We start from the raw sequence: 21,502 nt of genomic DNA on the forward strand, positions 1-21,502 counted from the left end.
CCTCCTTTACCCTCCTTTCCCCCCTCCTTTCCCCCCCCCCTTTCCCCTCCTCTTTCCCCTCCTTATCCTACACCTCCTTTTACCCCTCCTTTCCCCTCCTTTCCCAAGCACTCCTAATTTTCACCCCACTCCTTTCCCCCCTCCTTTTACCCTCCTTTTCCCCACCTTCCTTTCCCCTCCTTTCCCCCTTCCCCCTCCTTTCCCCTCCTTCCCCTCCCCCCTCCCTTTCTTTCAGAAAAAAATATTTAAAAACCAAACCAAACAAAGCCAGCCCATAAGTATTCCGTGTCTAATGATAATAGTTATCTCTACAACAGGCAAAAAGCCAAACCTCACCTTCTGTGACCACAACTTCTAACCAAACAATACAGGAAAAGTGACTACAACTCAAGCTGACCAGCCTCCACAAGCAACCTCTGTAGAAACAGCAAAGGTATAGTAGAAGTAGCAATCCAATTTTATCATTTATGTTATTGTAGGGGTTAGAAATCCACGTCAAGATGGATTCTTATGCTGAATATTGTAAAGTGAGGCTGGGCCCCCAAAAATCACAATGTAGAAAAGCTCAAAAGCTGTCTTGTGTTTAAAGGTGTGTATGACAAACCTCCTTGTGCTGCTTTAAAATCTGGGACTTAGAAACTTCACGCATTACCCACTAATTAACTTAAACAACATCCTGAATATAGCACTTCTAGCTAACCCCTGACAGCATTAATGGGTAAGCATCAGCTGCGGTTAGAGCTGCCCAGCCAGATGGTATTGGTAGTTTGTGCTGGCTGTTTGGTGATCCTGATGTGTATCCACCTTCTGTTGTCCTCTTTGTACATCTGTTTTCATTGTCCAACACGCTCTAGCTGTTAGCAAATCAAGCGACATTAAGATTATCACAATTGTAGGCCTGTTCCTGTGTGTTACATGAATCCTCTGTCATTCATGCAAGCTTTTTGCAAGTTCCTTGCAGCTACGTCGGTGTACTTGGTTCTTTGTCAGTCTCTTCCCTTGCCCCTTCGCTATTGAAGGTGAACAGAAGGGACCGTCGGGTCAGTCAAGCAAATGCTTTGTTTATGTGAGCGTCGCCATCATGGTGCTCCTTTACCTGTGGATTTTCAGCCATATTTGTAGTAGCAGTCTTGGCTCCAAATGCAGCAGGTTATCCATTTGCATTAGGGCAGCCCGTACACCCTGCAAGACTCTGGAAAAAAAAGTAGGAAGAGAAGGGTTGGGGAAAAAGTTGGGGAGGGGCCATTTCAGACAGGCAAGTGGAGAAAAAGCTGGAGGAAAAGTGTGTGGTAGAGTCAGGATCTGGATCTTTTGGTCTTCTGGTCTGCGTGTGTCTGGGTGACGAGGCCAGAGTAACATGAAGGACTCCTGCAGCTCTACTACAACCCACTTTTTTTGCAGTAAATGAGAATGTCAGTAATGCAGAAGTCTGCATTTTGTATTGGTGTTGCTCCTGCACCTAACTCCCTGAGTCGGTTTTCACCCTACCTATTTGAGCAGTATTTGCTGCTGGTGTTAATGGTGTATTGAGAACTATCGGGTGTAAATGAAAGCTTTCAAAAGAGACTTGGAAGTGGCCTCATAGTCTTTCTGCACTGCAGATCTCTTTTACTTTGCCAGTAAAAGAAGTAGAGTACTTAAAATTGCATGCTTGCTTTCTCGCAGCGAAATCACACTGGAAACAGAGTAGGTCTCTGTAGTATTGCAGTAGATGGTAGCTCCTTCTGCCCAAGCATCTTTACACTGTGCAGGTGTATTAGCCAGTTGCTGAGTCCAAAAAAAAATATGTGCAGCCTCAGAGTTGGATGTTTTAGGCTGGGCTCAGTGTTACGCAAGCTGCAGCTACTCAACTTCCAGACCAGCCAGGCAGTAGGTGGAACAGGCTTATCTTTTTTTATTCAAAGTGTAGATGAAGAGGGACAGTAGATATGCATGCCTGAGTAGAACATCTCTGTTTTACTTTGGTTTGTCTCTAGAATTTTTAACATAGGGCCATATAATAAAGCTGTCTCTTAATTTTTCTCTTATTTCTCCAGCCTAAGTCTGAGATGATGTCCATAGTGGCTGGCGCAGCTGGTGCAGGCGCAGCCGGTGCAAGTGTGGTTACTGCAGCTGATAAGTCAAGTGCTGAGGTTGGTAAACACAGTCCCAGGCAAATGCTTCCCTTGTAAAAATGTCTCAGAGAGTGTTTCTCTGAAACGCTTCAGTTTCAGAAAAAATAAATTGGTAACTGCTGAAGTATTGCTATGTAGTAGTTATGTATGGTGGTGAAGGACTATCTGAAAGAATAGCTAATAAACTAGTGGCATGTCATTTGTGTTTTGTCAAATAGGACTTCTTTAGAATGTTTTTTACCACAACTAGCATAAAATTAATTACTCTCTATTTTCAGTTATGTTTGTATATATATGCATGTATATCAGCTGGTAGATAAATACAAATGATCTTGTTACTGACATTGGGGAACGAGTTTAAGAACAGTTCTCACTGAAAAATTTGGCAAGAGCAGGACCTACCGATAGAAAGCTTTTGGTTTGGTTTCCAGGAGTTTTCTACAGATTCAGCAGGTGATTCAGATTTTTTTTGTTCTTTGTATAGCATGATAACTTCTATAATGGTCTGCTTATTTTTTAGCCTGGTATGGATGAGTCGGCACTAGATAGCCTAATAGATACCCTAGGTGGACCTGAAGATGATGTGCCTACTAGTCCTGTATACACTGGTCCAGAAATCACGGTATTTTACATTTTTTATTTTTATTTTTTAGAAGATTCATCTCTAAAATGTGTCTGTAGTTGCTCACTACTACATTGTCACTTTGTATTTGTCACTTTGATCTGCTAAGAGGTAAAACAGAGCTTGCACAGTTGCATTTTAGTGTTGTTTTCAGTAATACAGAAATGATACGGTTATCTATGTATTGCAGTAGAAAACAGTAAAGTGTCAACAAAGACAGTTTGTTGCTTTTTGAACTGACTTCCAAGCATGGTCTCCAGTGGATTTACAAAAGGCAGTGATGGAGATACGACAGAGCGTAAACAGCTCAGGAAATTTCATTTCTACTTGAGAAAGAGTAAAACATTGAGAATTTGGGGAAGAATGCATACTTTATCTGAGTTAGAATGGGAGACTAACATAAGAAGGATTAAGATTACAAGCTCAATGGCTCAATGCAGTACTCGCCCGTGATAAAAATTTTGGAATTTATAAATATTTAAAATTCAGTCTAGGTACAGCAATACATTAGTCTAGGTACAGCAATACATTCTGTGGTGTGAGACACTGAAATGGCTTATGTTAATGCAGAAGGAATCTGGCGATGGAGATGCAGGGTTTTGCTAGATGACATGCACTGTTGAAGCTAGTCGAGATGCATGTGCATGACACTAGGTTCTGAAAGACACTATATAGTCACCGTCCAGGATTGGCCCTCTGACCTAGCCAACTCTCGTATTTTCCTTCCAGAAGTATCACTGTAGATAGCTCTACATTAGAAATTTATTTCAATAAACGAGTACAAAAACATTAATGTGTGCATTCTTTTCATAGGAAGATATAACTTCAAGATACTTGGAAGAAATGGGTAAACGGGAAGGTAGTCTCCCTCCAGAGTATGTTAAATTGTTGAAGGTTAGTGAGGTAAAAAAAAAAAACAACCTTGATGTGTGTTTTCTTTTATATTGTATGTTTTTTACTTCGCATCTACTACAAAATTAATTCTCGTTTTAGAGCAAAGGGGATGGCAAAGATGGAGTCCCACCAAAAGTAGATGAACGAGATGAAGTAAGACTTTTTTTTTTTTTATATTGGAAGGTGAAAATAACCCAATTGTCATTGTATTCCTAGGAAAATGTAAATGTTGCCTGTCTTCCAAAAATCCCAGGAAGTGGGAGAGGGCTGTGGGGTGTCAGATAACATAGATACGGATAAAACTAAATAGAATTTGGCACAGACGTTTTTAATAAAGAAGTAGGAATTTTCAGGACACTGACTGAAACTGAAACAAGTCAAGTAACTGCTCATAGAGCTACTGGGCCTAATAATAACAAAGGGAAGGAATAGTAGCTGTGCATGCAGGAGCCTCTTCGTAATGTCTTTAGCAAAGATTACTTGAATTTCTATACTTAGCAAGATAATTCTGTAAGCCAGCTTAATTTTACTGTTTATAAGTTTAACACATAAAAATAAAAACTTGTCTAAAAAATGAATCAACCAGTGAGGGGAAATATCTTTGTTTTTTCTGTGACAGCAACATGTACGTATGAGGTCATTGTGTAAGCGTGGAGCACACTCAGATTTTAAACCGAGTTTGACAGCATTGATATTTGAACTTTAAAAATCATAACCTAGTTTGCAATTTCTTACTTAGAAACCAATGACAGATGATGAGCTTGCAGAGGCCCTGTCATCTGACTTTACCTGTAGTACTGCTTCCACTGAAGAAAAAAAGAGTCTGACAGAGGTATTGATATTTTTCTTGCCATTGCATGCCTTTATTGCAATGAAATATTGCCATTATTGTCGTAATATTTTGCTTTAAAATTATCTTGACAATTTTCCCCTTTTTTTTTTTTTTTGCAAATTTGCCTGTAATTTTCTATCTTTCATTTTGCCCTTATGTAAAAGAAACCAAGCAAGGAAGGAGAAACTGTGCAAGCACAAACAGCAAGTTCAGTCAAGGCCTCAGTTCCCCCTAAGGAGAAGAAAACAAAATCAAAAGAGGTATACATAGTCATTCTTTGACTAGTTAACTTCTAATTAAAATTTGCAAGCACATGTCATATTTTGTGTGTGCCTGATTCTGTAAAGATGCTCATCATCCTCATTTTCAGTTGTAAATCCTGTTTATCACAGAAAGTATAGGAATAATAGGAATTGCCATTGCTCAGACTCTTAACTGTACCTTAAAGATCCAGCCTTAATGGGTCAGATGATTTTTCCTTCTGGATTCTTCTGCAGGATAACTGTAACTCTTCTAACTAGAGGCAGTAGAGTGGAAAAATGTATGTGTTTTCTTAGCTATGTGAGATGTGTAAAACTTGGATATGATGTAATTTTGTCATGTTTTACAAACCTTTCTTTTTTCCCTCTGTAGAGAGCAAGCGTGACCTTACGCTTTCTGGGTTTGCCATTTCAAAGCATATGGCAGTTGTGTTACGTGATACTGTGGGGTTTTTTTACTTTTTGTTCTCCCCTCTCCTTAAGAGGAGATATGGCTTATTAGGCTGTGCTAGTCTTATCCCATAATTTGCCATATCCTGCAATGTGATGTTAAGGAAATCAGGTAAAGCCAAACAGAAATGGCCAGTGTGGTGCTGGCTGTTTACCTCATGTACAGCATAAAAGATATGTAAAACCTGTGTCAATTTAAAGAAATAATGAAATTATTTGCATATTTTCTTAAATACAGGAAATGAAAGATGATGCAGTGGAAGCTCTTCTAGATACTCTTGGTGGACCTGAACCTGAACCTGAAGAAGATCTCAGCCCTTTTGTAGAGGTGTCAGAGGTATAATCTTACTCCTTTTTATAGCAGCTTTCAGACTCTCCCGTGGAATCCCAAGTCCTCTTTGTTAGATACTGTACAAATGTGTAAAATATTAACAAAGCTACTTTCATATCAAAAGCCTAAAGAATGTTTGAGTGTTATGCAATTTAAGAAAATTAAGAAATTAAGAAATCCTGAGTGGATACAGGTAGAATAGAATATAGTAAGATGGTCTGGAAAATGATGAGCATTTCCTTTGGCTATACAAGCATACATACATACACCTTTCCCTGTCTTAGGTATAGTTGCTCTGTTTTTTTCCCCAAGCACTGGGTACAATTTATAGCAAGCTTTTGTTTTGCACGTATTTGAATTGGCAGGGCTCATTGAGAGGGCTTTAAACTAGGTTCGAAGGGGGAAGGGGATAAAACCAGGCTCACTAGAGATGAGCCTAGGGGTGGCGTGCCGATGCCGGGGGCGAAATCGATAGCCCAGCTCAAGTGCATCTACACCAATGCACGCAGCATGGGCGGCAAACAGGAGGAGCTGGAAGTCATTGTGCAGCGGGAGAGATATGACTTAGTCGCCATCACAGAAACATGGTGGGGTGACTCTCATGACTGGAGTGCTGCAATGGATGGCTATAGACTCTTCAGAAGGGACAGGCGAGGAAGGAGAGGCGGTGGGGTGGCCCTGTATGTTAGGGAGTGTTTTGATTGTATAGAGCTCAACGATTGTGATGATGGTACGGTTGAGTGTCTATGGGTAAGGATGAGGGGGAAGGCCAACGAGGCAGATATCCTGCTGGGAGTCTGTTATAGACCACCCAACCAGGATGAAGGGGCGGATGAAGCGTTCTATAAGCGGCTGGCAGAAGTCTCTCAATCGCTAGCCCTTGTTCTCGTGGGGGACTTCAACTTCCCGGATGTCTGCTGGAAATACAACACGGCAGAGAGGAAGCAGTCTAGGAGGTTCCTGGAGTGTGTGGAAGACAACTTCCTGACACAGCTGGTGAGTGAGCCTACCAGGGGAGGTGCCTCGCTCGACCTGCTGTTTACAAACAGAGAAGGACTGGTGGGAGATGTGGTGGTTGGAGGCCGTCTTGGGCTTAGCGACCATGAAATGATAGAATTCTCGCTTCTTGGTGAAGTAAGGAGGGGGGGCAGCAAAACCACAACCATGGACTTCCGGAGGGCGGACTTTGGCCTGTTCAGGACGTTGGTTGAGAGAGTCCCGTGGGAGACGGTCCTGAAGGGCAAAGGGGCCCAGGAAGGCTGGACGATCTTCAAGAAGGAAGTCTTAAAGGCGCAGGAGCAGGCTGTCCCTGTACGCCGTAAGAAGAATGGGCGGGGAAGACGACCGGCCTGGCTGAACGGGGAGCTCTTGCTGGGACTCAGGAAAAAAAGGAGAGTTTACCGCTTGTGGAAGAAGGGGCAGGCGACTCAAGAAGAGTACAGGGATCTTGTTAGGTCGTGCAGAGAGGAAATGAGAAAGGCAAAAGCCCAGCTAGAACGCAATCTGGCCGCTGTCATTAAAGACAACAAAAAAAGTTTTTACAAATATATTAATGACAAGAAGAGAGCCAAGGAGAATCTCCATCCTTTATTGGATGCAAGGGGGAACATTGTCACTGAGGATGAGGAAAAGGCTGAGGTACTCAATGCCTTCTTTGCCTCAGTCTTTAACAGGCAGACCAGTTATCCTCAGGGTACTTGGCCCCCCGAGCTGGAAGACGGGGACGGCGAGCAGGATGAACCCCCCGTAATCCAAGAGGAAGCAGTCAATGACCTGCTATGCCACCTGGACACTCACAAGTCTATGGGGCCGGATGGGATCCACCCAAGAGTGCTGAGGGAGCTGGCGGAGGTGCTCGCCAAGCCGCTCTCCATCATTTATCAGCAGTCCTGGTTAACGGGGGAGGTCCCGGATGACTGGAGGCTTGCCAATGTGACGCCCATCTACAAGAAGGGCCGGAAGGAGGATCCGGGGAACTACAGGCCTGTCAGCCTGACCTCGGTGCCGGGGAAGATGATGGAGCGGTTCATCTTGAGGGCGCTCACAAGGCATGAGCGGGACAACCAGGGGATCCGGCCTAGCCAGCACGGATTCATGAAAGGCAGGTCCTGCTTGACCAACCTAATCTCCTTCTATGACCAGGTGACCCGCCTCGTGGATGAGGGAAAGGCTGTGGATGTGGTCTACCTGGACTTCAGCAAGGCCTTTGACACCGTCTCCTACAGCATTCTCCTAGAGAAGCTGGCGGCTCACGGCTCAGACAGGTGGACTCTGCACTGGGTCAAAAACTGGCTGGACGGCCGGGCCCAGAGAGTTGTGGTGAATGGAGTTACATCCAGTTGGCGGCTGGCCACGAGTGGTGTCCCCCAGGGCTCGGTTTTGGGGCCGGTCTTGTTTAATATCTTTATTGATGATCTGGATGAGGGGATCGAGTGCACCCTCAGTCAGTTTGCAGACGACACCAAGTTGGGCGGGAGTGCTGATCTGCTCGAGGGTAGGAAGGCTCTGCAGAGGGACCTGGACAGGCTGGATCGATGGGCCCAGGCCAACTGTATGAGGTTCAACAAGGCCAAGTGCCGGGTCCTGCACTTTGGCCACAACAACCCCATGCAGCGCTACAGGCTTGGGGAAGAGTGGCTGGAAAGCTGCCCAGCAGAGAAGGACCTGGGGGTGCTGGTCGACAGCTGGCTGAACATGAGCCGGCAGTGTGCCCAGGCGGCCAAGAAGGCCAATGGCATCCTGGCCTGTATCAGAAATAGTGTGGCCAGCAGGAGTAGGGAAGTGATCGTGCCCCTGTACTCGGCACTGGTGGGGCTGCACCTCGAATACTGTGTTCAGTTTTGGGCCCCTCACTCCAAGAAGGACATTGAGGTGCTGGAGCGTGTGCAGAGAAGGGCAACGAGGCTGGTGAGGGGTCTGGAGCACAAGTCTGATGAGGAGCGGCTGAGGGAACCGGGATTGTTTAGCCTGGAGAAAAGGAGGCTGAGGGGAGACCTCATCGCTCTCTACAACCACCTGAAAGGAGGTTGTAGCGAGGTGGGGTCGGTCTCTTCTCCCAAGTAACAAGTGATAGGACGAGAGGAAATGGCCTCAAGTTGCGGCAGGGGAGGTTTAGATTGGACGTGAGGAAAAATTTCTTTACTGAAAGAGTGGTTAAACATTGGAACAGGCTGCCCAGGGAAGTGGTGGAGTCCCCATCCCTGGAGGTATTTAAAAGACGTGTAGATGAGGCGCTTAGGGACATGGTTTAGCGGGCATGGGGGTGTTGGGTTGCCGGTTGGACTCGATGATCTTAGAGGTCTTTTCCAACCTCAATGATTCTATGATTCTATGATTCTATTTGCTGTTTGATTTTTAATTAACTTTTGGGGGTTTTAGTGCATGTACTCCTTTTTCTATCAAACACCATTATCTTTCTAATTTGGGTCTTGCCTTTTGCTGTGTCTTCTAAGACTTTTGTTTTCTTCAACAGTTAGATTTTTAACAGTAGCCTTGCGTTTGCATGTTAACTTTGATATTTTAGTTTAGTTTGGCAAACGCTGCCTATAACCCTACTAATCTCAGTTATTTTCCCCTGTCTTCACTTACAGCTCAGAGCAACCAAATGACAGGGAAATAGCAGAAAATGATTTGTTGCCGAGAGAAGATGTTGGAGCTCAATTTTGACAAAAAAGAGCATGTTGTATTGCAGATTCAGTCAGTCTGGGCCTTCAGATAACTTAGTGGATGCACTGCTTCACAAAGGAGGTCCAGAGAATTAAAAGCTGTGTTTCAGTAGGAGTGATGGAAAAAGATACAGAATTACGGCTTGTATAATCACAGTGATGAAATCCAAGGAAACCTGAGGATTTTGTACACCCCAAAAATTCTAAAAGTACCTGCCACAAAGTTACCGCTCTGAATAGTGCCTGAAGTTTTTTAGAATCTTAAACAATATAGCCGTATTCACATATGGCATTGATTCTTAAGCCATGACAATTTTACCACAGAGATTTGGTAGGAATAAATTGAGGAATTTTAATATCTTGATATATGGAATAATTTTATCTGATGCTAGTACTTCTTCAAACAGTAGGCTGAAGAATCTTGATGGTGAAGTTGAGTGTACTTTGAGGTTTTTATTTTAATTTCTGTAAGTGATTTCTTTTGTTCTTTTTAAGGCAAAAGCTAAAGAGAAAAAAGAAAAAAAGGCTGGAGAACGTGATGATACAATACCTCCAGAATACAGGTTAACACCAGAGTTGGTAAGTTTTTCATGTCTCCATTGCTTTGTAAGTAGGGCACTGCATCTGACACTTTCTTTCATCACAGAGCAGGAAAGAACGTGTGGAAAACAAGCAAAACTAGTATTTAATCAATGGCTTTCTCCTGTTGGTGATTTCTCTATCTCTAGTTTCCTTCCCTTCCTTCCTGGGCATGACTGGCTTTTTCAGGCATTATGAGCAAAGATCTGAACTTCCCATGGTACACGTTCCTTGTCCCAGAGTAGCGTTACCTGTTTCTGATACTAAACCTCAGTGTTATAAAATCTATCCCTTTACAGAAGTGCTCTTGGGTATCACTTTGTAATGTAACCTTGAAACACTATTGTAAAATGGTATGAAAATTACACTCATTTTTTCATATTGTCACTTCAAGTGGTGGAGATTTGTTCAAGTTTAAGCAAAACAGCAATAGAGCTGAGATGTGTTTTCCATAAAGTTCAGAATTGAAAGTTTTTGTGATGGTTATTAGTATAACTGATGTTAACAAGGTTGCTATATAAACTGGCCTTGCTGGAGCTGAACATTAACATTCTGTTTTGAAAGGAGCAGTTTAACCCCTCGTTTTAGAGATTTCAAGACTGCCTGACTACAGCCGTGAGATTTAACCCCCTATTTGTTCAAGTGCAAAAGTTTGGGGTTTGCACTCAAAGCTTGTTTTACTACTGGATGAATTCCTGCTGTTTTACTATGGAATTAATTCCTGCTGCATATTGATACTGGTAGGAATGAACGCTTTGTGGTCTCTTGGCCCATCTGTATTGTGCTGACATCACATCTGCTCTTTTTATCCACTTACCTCGCCATGAAAGAATTCCCCCTGTTTAGGGGAATTCCTGTTACTGTGTCACAGATTTCGTCTTGTGTGTATCATTTATTTTATATTATTTTGCTGGTGATTATAGAGTATGGCACTTCTTATAACAATGGAAAAATGTCAATAATACTTACTTTACTTTTAGGATAAAGACGGAAAACCAATATTGCCAAAGCCTGAAGAAAAACCTAAGGTTAGAAAACTGACAATATTGTAGGAGTGTGAATAAATACCCTGTTTTCTCCCTCTCTGTCATCACTTCTCTCTGTGCCATTATGTAAATGTCTTGATCTGTTTGTGTGTTTACTTCCTTACACAAAACCTGCTGATCTGAAGTGTCAAGTGAAAGTTGGTTTTACTGAAATTCACCGGCTGTGAATGAAGAGCCAATGGTTAAGAAAAAGGTTTAGAGATTACAAAGATAGGAGAGAGTTACAGAAATTACTGCTGACACAAAGAGAAGCTGTATGGGGACTTAATGTAAGGTATTCTGTAGAAGTCTGTTGGAGCTGTTGAAGGACAAGAGAGAGGCAAGGCAGGAAAATCTTTTGTTTTCTTGACAGTTTCCTCTCATTAGTTACCAAATATAAAGGAACACGCTGGAAAGAAGGAAAAAGCTGCCGTGGACATTCTCCTAATCATAAACAACAACTTGGACTTTGCAAAAAGTATCCATCATGGCCTAGAAAGTGCAAGATAGATTTAAAAGATTGAAAGAGAAAGTTGCAAAGGTCAATTGACAATGCACAGGAAGAAAGCAAAAATGAGCAAAAACAAAGAACTGTGCACTGAAGAAACTGAGGGCTTCACTTTGGAAATACTGTGAGTTGAGGAGTGCTGCCAAAATTGGAAAAGTACAGGTAACCTCCGTTCTTCTGAAACGAGTGTGAAGGTCAGGACTAACCTGAGCAAGAATGACACTGTGCCTTTTCAGCAGACATGTGAAGTAATTTGTGTTATTCAAGCTTGAAATATGGAGGAATGCAAAGGCAATGATGAAAAGACTTTACGTCTCTATAAATTTTCGTGTCAGGTCTTAGACATGCAATTGTCTTGAGTGGGTGATGTATGAGAGTTGCACAGAAGGAACGCATGCCAAGCATGTCATAAGGAAAAAAGAGCAGCTGTGCTCTGAGGGAACCAGACACTAATGTTAGGAGACAAGCCTTCCTGTTTTACAGGGAGCACAAAAGAGGTGGCACGCAAAAAAAAAAAAAAGCTAAGCTCCAGAAGAGGAAGATGGCAGGAGTTAAAGGAGGTTGGTACATAGTTTGACTAAAGTCTAGTACAAAACCAAAGCAGAAGATGAGCTCAGAATCATGAGGTCTTCTAACTAACACTTAATTCTTCTGCAGAAGAGTAAGTATTCCTATGCTCTTCCACCCCTTATCAATTAGAGACACAAATATCATTGAATAGTTGTTCTGTAAGTGAATGACAGGAGTATCAAAGTCATATGTTGCAGTATTTTTCTCAGCACAACTTCAGTATTTATAATTTGAAGAAGGCAGTTTTGAGCAAGTTGTGTTCACCAGTGTTCCTGTGGTATCATCGGTAATTTAGATCTGTGAAACCAAAGCCAGCAAAACAAAAGTTACATCAATAGCTGAAAAACCTTCAATCACTTACAGTTCTTCCTTGATTCCTGGTGACTGCAAAGTTCTTCCTTCATGATTTCAACTATGGCTTCTATTTCTTTGGGCCTCCATTCTGCATACCCTTAAGCACATGCAGTGGCATTGGTTTTGTGGGGGGGAAAAAAAAAAAAAAAAGTCATTGCCTAGATGCTTTTTTGCTTTAGTGGAGGAATTCAGTCATTATGAAAAGTGGGCCCTTACGTGATGAGACATTTTATAAAGACTTAGGGGCACTGATCGACAAAGGAAGGAAAGTGGGAGGGAAAATAAGAGACTCTCCATTAGAAATGTCATTTTACATACTATGAATTTGACCAAATGAGCCCTAACCAATTAAGTTCCACGTAGCTAGTGAATGGGGATCACTGCTAGCAAAGATTTAAACATTTAGGTGTGAACAGTAGTTTGAAGGATCCCAGGAGCATTAGTAATAGATCACAGAAGTATATAGATCACATAGTATCAACAGATTGTAATAGATCACACAGTAGGGAACTAGAACTGCAGTTTATTCACTTTTCTCTAAAACATGCACAGTGAAAACCACTGAGTGTCAGCAGTCAGTGCACAAGCTAAGAGAACTTCCAGCTGACACTGCCTCTGAGGGAACTCTACTTCTGCTGGAAAAGAAGAAGAAAAAATTAAAATGGGAGAATCATAATCTGATGGTGCTGCTTTCCACTACCTATATGTAATTTATACTTAAATTATTATAACAACATGATGCTGTTATAGTAAATATTATCTAGTAAATATTAGCATTCTTTTTTTTTCTAATTAAGAGGTTGCATTTTCCTTTTCAGTAGCCCTGTAGACAGTATTGAACATAATGGTCTCTACCTTATATTGATTTTGGATGACAAAGCACCTGACTCATTCTGAAAAGTTGTTTTCTTAATTTTATGCACTGTGAAATTCATGCTGTTTTGTGGCACATATATGTGAAAGGTTATTTCAGTGTAGGCTACAAAAGTTTTCCTGCTATCTGAGTAGTTGAAATGTAATTCTTGAAAAAAGAAATTACAAACAGACAGTCGGTCACCTGTACCACGTATATCTTTTTTGCAGCCTTTGAGTGAATCTGATCTTGTTGATGAATTTTCAAAAGACTTTGCCTGCCCTGCACAGCCTGCAGTACAATCCAAACCATTGAAGCCCAGCACCACATCCAAAGTAGGTCTTTCTAGTTCACTGAAGATGCTAACACTGATAGTTTTGCTAAGACTGGGTAATGCTACTATTCTTTCAATAAAAATATTTTATTCTGTTTCTTCCCCCCTGTTGCCTTCAGTGGAACATGCAGTATTGGCAATTAGTCCTTAATTGAGGTGCTTCTACCTTTAAATTTAGACTTTTCTTTCTTGTTTTGTACTGTATTAAAAAAAAAAAAGCCACTTAACAGGTACATTTTGGGTTTCTGAGCATATTCAGTAAACTGCAGTGTAATTGTTCTGTTTCAGAAGACTTCAAATCCTGTGTCTGCAAAAACTACTGAGGATGATGTAGTCCCTCGTGCCACAGCTTGCACTGTGCAGTCTTCAGCTCCATCAGCTGTGTCTTCAGTGAGTAGTGTTAGCTGGAGCTAAAGCAAAACTCAGTGCTTCATTTATGCAAATGGTATAGCATATTGTCAAGATGCTTATTTTTAGTATTGCATATTCTTCCTCCGTAGAGGTAAGCCACAAAGGCTGAGTGCTCTCCAAAAAAATCAAGTCAAGCACAAACTGAACAGGGAAGGTCAGCGACCTTCTTAACAGAGGAAGTCAAACTGACAGTTCTTGTGGTCTGCTCTAGCTCTTAATGCTCTAAAAGGGATGCTGTTTGTGAACTTAACAGATACTGCAGGAAAAGGCAAATTCTGCAAAAAAATCATAACTGTCCTACTGAATATTTCGGAAGATTGCGTTAGTGGCTGACGTTTTTGCATCTCTTCAGAGTATATATATGCTTCTATTAAAAAAACAAAACAGACAAACAAAAAAACCCCCTGTGGAACATTTTAGCTGTGAGGAAGTCACTGGAAAGGAGAAGCCTGTTTGCAGAGCAACCCCTGTCAAAGTTTCCTTACGCCTTGAACTCAGCAGATCCCAAGTATGTGAAGACAGTTAGGGAGAGAAACATTACAGTCTTTTAGTTTACTTCTCAATTTTTACCTTAAGTAATGTGTGGCTGGCGGTGGTAGTATATGAACAGGTTTTTTCAGCTGCAGCTGAACTGCAGAATTGTTTTTTACTGTATTGATACCCTTACAGGTTGGTCACGTGGGAGATGAAGCACTGGAAGCCTTGTCCAGTAGCCTAGGAAAGAGGGAGCCTGATCCAGACGAAAAGAAACCTGCTGTGGACAAAGTTAAGGTAGAGAAACAATCCGACCTCAAAAAATAGACTTCTGATGTAATTATCTTCAGTGTTACTGTATTTCCTCAGGCTAGCAACAATTTACAGATAATATTTTCAGGTTTTTTGAAAACAAAATTTACTTGTGAAACCAGTGTGTTCTGCTTAGGAAGTAGTAGTAGGATTTCAACACAGTGAGTACATTTTCTTAATCATTTTGTGTGTTACAGTACAGTAGTTCCCTCAGCTTCTGAAACTGTATTTGCTTAGTGTCTTACTGCTGAACCAAAGCAGAATTAACATGCACATCAGAGGTAGCATACAGTATGGTCCTTTTTCAAAAGGAACCAACTTTATGAGTTGTTGTTTAAATTAGGAATGATACATAAAACTTTGGGTTTTTTACTGATCTTGTTATTTTAACAGAGAGCCTTAAGAAAGTCACTGAAATATGTGTATTCTGTCTAAGGGTGTGCTGTTCATAGTCACAGTCTGAATGCCCCTATCTGCCACCATAGGCCAGATGGTATTGACCGGAGCCAAAAATAGAGGACAGCTCTTCTGGTGGGCTGGAACTCCATCGAACGAAAGTTCCCAACGTTGGCTTTACTACCTTTTCTTAGTTGTCATCTTCCAACAAAACTTGTATGGAGGGTAGTCCTTTTTGAAGTTGGCTACCAATTTCTCTGTTCAGCCTTCCTTTCCATGCAGCCCAGGTAGCTGTTGAGTCGATTTCAAAAAGAGAATTAAGACTCAGAGGTATAAAGCTATTTTTTATTGGTCCGTGCTTGTCTATTTACTTAACTGTGTTGATCTTCACTGAAATAGGTAGAGCTACTTCTGATACACACAGGAAGAAACAGGCAGAGAAATGAAGGCTTTCGCAAGAGAAAAGGGTTTCTTTTAATTTGCATGAGGCTTTTACCTGGTAGTTGGATTGAAAGACTAATTTGAATCAGTAGACTGAAGACTTTGAAAGCTCGTGCATATGCATGTCTGTTGGGATGTAGTTATTTGGTTTTATTGATATTATTTTTATTTTGCCTTCATAGGAGAAAACCAAACAGGAACAACACAAAAAACTGGGTGAAGATGAAGAAACAATTCCTCCAGAGTACAGATTAACAGAAGCAAAAGTAATTTATTTGATGTGCTGTTTTAGTCTTCCTTTCCTCATTCCTCAGAATATATGGGTGAAACTGAAACTCTGTTTCATTTTGAAACATTGATGTTTAGTTCAGCCATTTTTATCGTATATAAAAATTGCAGTTTGTAGTTCTTGAATATCTGACATCTATCATTAGGTGCCTGCATAGGCACAGAATTGCTTTAGATGCAAGTACCTACAGATGAATAATTTTGGCTGAGATTAGTGCACTGGAGTCTTTCATTAGCTTTTGTATTTTAGAACTTAATAAATTTTGATTGGTCAAAGCTGTTAAAAAAGCCAATGTTTCAAGGTGCTATTTTTACAAACATCACCGCATGACTCATTTGACATAAATGGGTTGCTTAGGTATGGCCAAGACTTGCACAACACCTGCCACAGCTGCCGGTGTGAACAGATACGGCCTTTCTGGACTCTGCATCCAGGAGTATTGTTACCAATCTGGAAGTTGGGGTTTTATTAATTAATTGTGCTATTTCCATGGAAATTGAAACACAAAGTAGGGAAGCTCAGAATCCCACAACTGAATCACTTTTCAGCACTCAGATGTTTCTAAGTTACAGGACCTGGATTTTTTTTTAAATGACACCTTGAGTAACAGCAGAAGATGCTAGAGGTTACTAGTTAGGTCATTTTCTTGTGTAATACTATCTGTTGTTCAGTGAATGCTCTCAGAATGCTTGTGTTGCATGGTCATTTAAGGACTGCTTGGTTTAATATAAGGGTTTTTTTCTTTTGTAGGATAAAGATGGAAAACCACTCTTACCAAAACCTGAAGAAAAGTCCCAGGTAAAAAAGCGAATATTCAGATAAATGTTTCATTCATTAATTACTTACTCAAGTGTCAGTAACGTTTCCCAGTCTTCAGTTTAAAAATGGAGATAGGCTGTGTTACCTGCTCACTTTTTAATAGGTAAAAAGGCTTAAAGGCCTCTTTTTTTTTTTTTCCCCCTTTTTAATGATAGCCTATGAGTGAAAATGATCTTTTAGAGGGTTTGACAGAAGGATTTTCCTGTTCTACATCCCCATCTGCACCATTACCTGCACCAACTGTAATAAAGGTGAGTATATTTGATTTCTGAAAATCTATTTTATTTTCAAATTGTTTCAATAGTCTTGATATTTTATTTGTTTCCTTTAAAGTTTGTGTAAACTTTCTCAAATAAAATTCAGTAAATAAAAATTTTAAATACTTTTTGCAATAAATTAATAGAAGAGAGAGCAGGACTTCAATAATTAGAAAAAACTAGACAAGCTAGTTGTATCTTTTTACCAGTTGCTTGCATAAGTAATGCTTTGCAGTTGAGACTTTTAAAAGTGTTACTTAGGAATATAGATGGGCTTGATGAAAGCTTAGCTCCTCTGAAGTCACATAAAACGTGTCGCTGACTAAAGCTATGCCAGGGTTTAACCCAGTACTTGAGATGGAAGATTGAACGTGAACAGAGATGCAAAACATTTGCACAGTGCTTCTCAGGAAGGGGTTTCAATCTGAAATAAGTGGAGCTTCTAAGAAAAACAAAGTCCTAGAAGTAAACTGTATGGGCATTGCATTTTAGATGTATGGAATTTGATGCATATTTTTCTTTTAGTCCTCTGTGTTAGTAATGATTCTGTGTCTTGTTTCAGAAAACCAAGGAGGGTAAAAAGCCCACAGATTCCTCGGATGTTATCTCTGCTGCTACAGTTTCTTCAGTGCACTCAGCAGCTCCTCTAGCTTCTACCTCGGTAAGCAAACTCTTCTGTAGATCCTTACCTAGGATCTACATTTCTTTACCGAAAGGGTGGCCACACACTACAACTGGCTCCCTGGAGAGGTGGTCGATGCCCCAAGCCTGTCAGTGTTTTAAGAGGCATTTGGTCAGTGCCCTTAATAACATGCTTTAACTTTTGGTCTTTAATAGTATGCTTTAGCTTTTAACTTTAACTTTTGGTCGGCCCTGAAGTGGTCAGGCAATTGGACTAGACGATCGTGGCAGGTCCCTTCCAACTGAACTATTCTATTCTATTATCTCAAACTAAGAACGCCAGTTTTACCAGTTGCAAAGTTAGATTATGTATTGCTAATACTGGCTATTGAGGGGAAAGAAAATGTTCCCTCTGGGAAAAAAAGTGTGAGTTTCTGGACACTTCATGTTCAACTGACTGCAAGACTGGCCTGCCCGTTTTGTCCGAGTTCCGCTCGCTGTCGTGTTTCAGCCTGCCTTTGAAACCTCCTCACCTGCGCTTGGAAAAGGAAGTGCCCAGTCCTGTGCTGATTCCTCCAGAGTTACTGAGGACATCAGAGGATGCGTGCATTTCCTTTCTAGGGGTTGATGCAGGTAGTTACCTATGTGCAATTGGTTTCATTTTTAGGCTTGGGCCTTTAGCTGAACCACACCTTTCTTTTCCTGGTTAGGTAATGAGAACTTTTAAAATAATAATAGTGTAGGCATTACCATAGTGGCAAAGTCATCTGTTAAGCCTGTAAAAGGAGGAGATCAAGGTTAATGGAAGGACAGGCAGCGTCATCACCTCCTTTTAATGCCAGGAGAACTTTGCTTCATTGCATTTAGTGGTAGTGTTGCACGCCTCCTTCTTTCTCCATTTTGATACGTGCAGTGGGAGCTCCCTCTAGTGTTTCCAGCCTAATTTGAAAGGGGAGTATAAAGCTCCTCCCACCTGGGTTTTCGTTGGTTTTAAGGGCTTTTTTTCTAACCGGTGTTTGAATAAAACTGGTGTGAATTTGCAAAAGACCATACATATTGTGAAGATAAAACGTTAATAAATTTTAATTCAGATTGACACTTCCTTAGCAGCTAATCTGCAGTGATAACGATGTTTGCAAAATGAATGGCAATTACTGAAACACAATCTTCTCATAGAACTGTTCTCATTAGATCAGTTAGGCTTATGTGTAACAAAAAAAAAGCCATTAAAAGAAATTCCATAACCCCTTCTTGAAATTACGTTTTCTGTAGGTCGAAATATTCTGTAATTTTTTCCCCAGCTATTGCACTACATTGTAATTACAAAGGGAGAGATGATTGTTCATTGTTCACTGAAGTTGACAGTTCATTAGTTAGTATGTATATTAGTTTGATGAATTAAATTATTTTTACAGCTGATTTGCATTCACGAATGTGTTTATACTTTGTTAGGGAGGAAAAGAGATGGATGAAGCCTTGGATCTCCTGTCCGATTCCCTGGGACAGAGGGAACCCGACCCTGATGAGAACAAACCAGTTGTGGATAAAGTAAAGGTAACAAAAGACATTCTGAAACTTGTGTGGTCAGGGGTGTGTGGGGTGGGGTGTGGTGGAACAAACAAAAAAAAACCCAAAAAACTGAGATACTTACCTTATTTCTTAGAGATTTTTTTTTTTAATGCTATACTGTAATATTTCTTACATACTCATAGGAGTACATGGCATGTAGTTTTCAGACGTACGAGTAAGGTTACTAGAAAAAACCAGCATACTCTTATGTTGTGCTACATGTAGGCATATCAACCAGTTCACTTAAATGTTTTTTGCTTCTAAGCATGCACTTTTCAGTCAGCTGGATTAATTGTGTTTTTGTGAAAAATATTGAAGTAGTTAATACACTTTAGCCACTTGGAGGTAAGTGTTGAAATACTACAGGAAACGTGCAGTAGTTTGATTTCAGTGCCTTTTATTGTCATTATTCTAATTATTTTTCAGGTGTCTTCTCTGGCCTCTGTTTCTCAAATTAATTTTGTAGCCTGCTTTTTGTCAAAGTTTGACTTTTATAACCCCACAAATAGCAAGTTCATCAACGGACGTGTTCAATTAATCAGTCCCATTTTTTAACTTGCTTGTTTCTGCTTGTTTTGTCTTCATTCAGTCTTTCTTCATATAATTGTATAAAGGCCTTTCTGCTAATAAGAAAATCAGATGTGTTTCTGCATAATAGTAGTGGTAATAATAAATTGTAAACTAAAATACTTAAGGTAAAGGACATTACTGGGGAAAAAACCCACCATAAACTGTCCATGAATAAATTTAGACCGGAATCTAGGAGGAGATTTCTACTCTCAGACCAGGCTCCAGTGCGGAGGTTGTTGGCTGCCTTAGCAACAGTTTTATACAGGCTGGGTAGCGTTGTGCCTTGCCATGGCAGGGGAGTGAACGCTTCATGTGCGGGATCTCAGCAACTCCTGTGCTTCAGTGGAGCTGTAGGAGCCCAGCTTTATTCATGTGTTGTTCTTTACAAAGGCATGGAAAATGCTTATACTGGATGAAAAAATTTCAAAAACGAGTTCCTTAAAATGTCTGCATTAACAAATACAAAAATATTCTTCAACGATATGCTTAAAAACCTACTTGTATCTAAACCAGGTGTTGTATTTGGCATGTTTCTAGTATGTTTGCCAGAAATCAAAGCAGTATAAATTGAAAAATAAACGTAGTGGAAGGAATGCTTCTCTCCTTGATGGAGTTTCAGGAGCTTGTGATGCTCTGCCTTCTAGTTGTGTTGGATTTGAAACTGACTCTGGCTCCGAAGTCTGATGAGAAGTGTAGGCCACTCTTGATCGGTTTGGGTGTGAGGTGGGTAAGTGCCCTGGGTTTTGCTGAAGGTATTCAGATGCATTCACGGGTAAGACATTGCAAGAACATCAGTTTTGTGTTAAAGCTGCATGTGCATGGATGGGATTTGATACAGAAGTATGGAATGACTCCTTTTAGTCATACTGTTGAAAAGCAGAACTGAAAGTTGACATAACTGGATTTTTATGTTGGGATGCTGCTGTGTGTATAAATATATGTTTAACTTATTAAATGTGTACACTTATTGAGAGCTAGTATATTTAAAACTTTCAGGCACAAAACACACTTCATCGTGAAATAAATATATGGGTTTTTTCTGGTAGTTTTGAAATTTTAAATTCTAAAAGGGCAGCTGTCCTAAGTTTAATGAGCACTCTGAATTACTGTTTGCTAATGTTTCTAACATAAGTACTAAAGTTGTTAAAAAATTAAATGCTTTCAGGAAAAGGCTAAATCTGAACACAGAGACAAACTTGGAGAAAGAGATGATACTATCCCACCTGACTATCTAAAACTTCTGGAGTCAGGCGAGCAGGTAAGGAAAAGCCTTGTTATTTTTTATTTAACTGTCTTATTGCAACACTAGAAATTTGTGCATATGAGCCAGTCTGTCCTCTTTGGAATTAGGGGGAGAAAGGGAAACTGAGTGAGTGAGTAGGTGTGTGTACTATATTTATGCATTAGGCTTAAACATGTAAATATGCTATACTTAGAGTAGCCCTGTATATCCATGCATGCATTTAATTCAAAAAAACAAATGGAAAAAAAAAACAACAAAAAAAATTAGGTTTTTTTCCTTTTTTTTACATCAGGCAATCTGAACAAATAAAGCACTTTGAACCACCCAGCAGCAATCAGCGTCCTGGAGGTTTAGCAGTATAGAGTCCAGTTACACTGGCTCAGTGTTTTAGGCGCTCCAGAAAATCAGGTGAAAAAATAAGGTGTCTCCCTTGAAACAGCTTGGCTTTATAGTCTCCTTTTAAACAGGAGATACTTGCAAACTGTGGGTAATAATGCTTGTTCATGCCAAGTAGTTTTGTTCCAAGTTCGGGGACCAACTGTGTATACAGGTATTACCTTGGTGGTATACCTAAAGCCCTGTGAAACTGCCATTCACTGCAGCAAGTGACTGCTCTGACACTGATTTGATCTTTTCTGGATCAGGAAACTGTTTTTCCAGTAGACTACAAGGATAGAAAGATGATATCGCAGATGGAGTCAAAGTAACA

At 40.6% G+C, this 21,502-nt stretch overlaps 1 protein-coding gene across 1 annotated transcript in view; it reads left to right on the plus strand.

The window, feature by feature from the left end:
- Positions 1-21,502, plus strand: part of CAST (calpastatin) — a 65,955-nt gene that overhangs the window by 36,513 nt on the left and 7,940 nt on the right. Inside the window, 20 exon segments of the mRNA XM_076363344.1 lie at positions 318-356; positions 359-433; positions 2,037-2,132; positions 2,635-2,736; positions 3,550-3,630; positions 3,730-3,783; positions 4,370-4,462; positions 4,627-4,722; positions 5,411-5,509; positions 9,664-9,747; positions 10,728-10,775; positions 13,288-13,392; positions 13,680-13,781; positions 14,472-14,573; positions 15,608-15,691; positions 16,465-16,512; positions 16,689-16,784; positions 17,353-17,451; positions 18,864-18,965; positions 20,716-20,808. Of these exon segments, the coding sequence (XP_076219459.1) occupies positions 318-356; positions 359-433; positions 2,037-2,132; positions 2,635-2,736; positions 3,550-3,630; positions 3,730-3,783; positions 4,370-4,462; positions 4,627-4,722; positions 5,411-5,509; positions 9,664-9,747; positions 10,728-10,775; positions 13,288-13,392; positions 13,680-13,781; positions 14,472-14,573; positions 15,608-15,691; positions 16,465-16,512; positions 16,689-16,784; positions 17,353-17,451; positions 18,864-18,965; positions 20,716-20,808 (1,698 nt within the window).

This window comes from Aptenodytes patagonicus, chromosome Z, assembly GCF_965638725.1.
Source record: "Aptenodytes patagonicus chromosome Z, bAptPat1.pri.cur, whole genome shotgun sequence".
Taxonomy (NCBI): domain Eukaryota; kingdom Metazoa; phylum Chordata; class Aves; order Sphenisciformes; family Spheniscidae; genus Aptenodytes; species Aptenodytes patagonicus.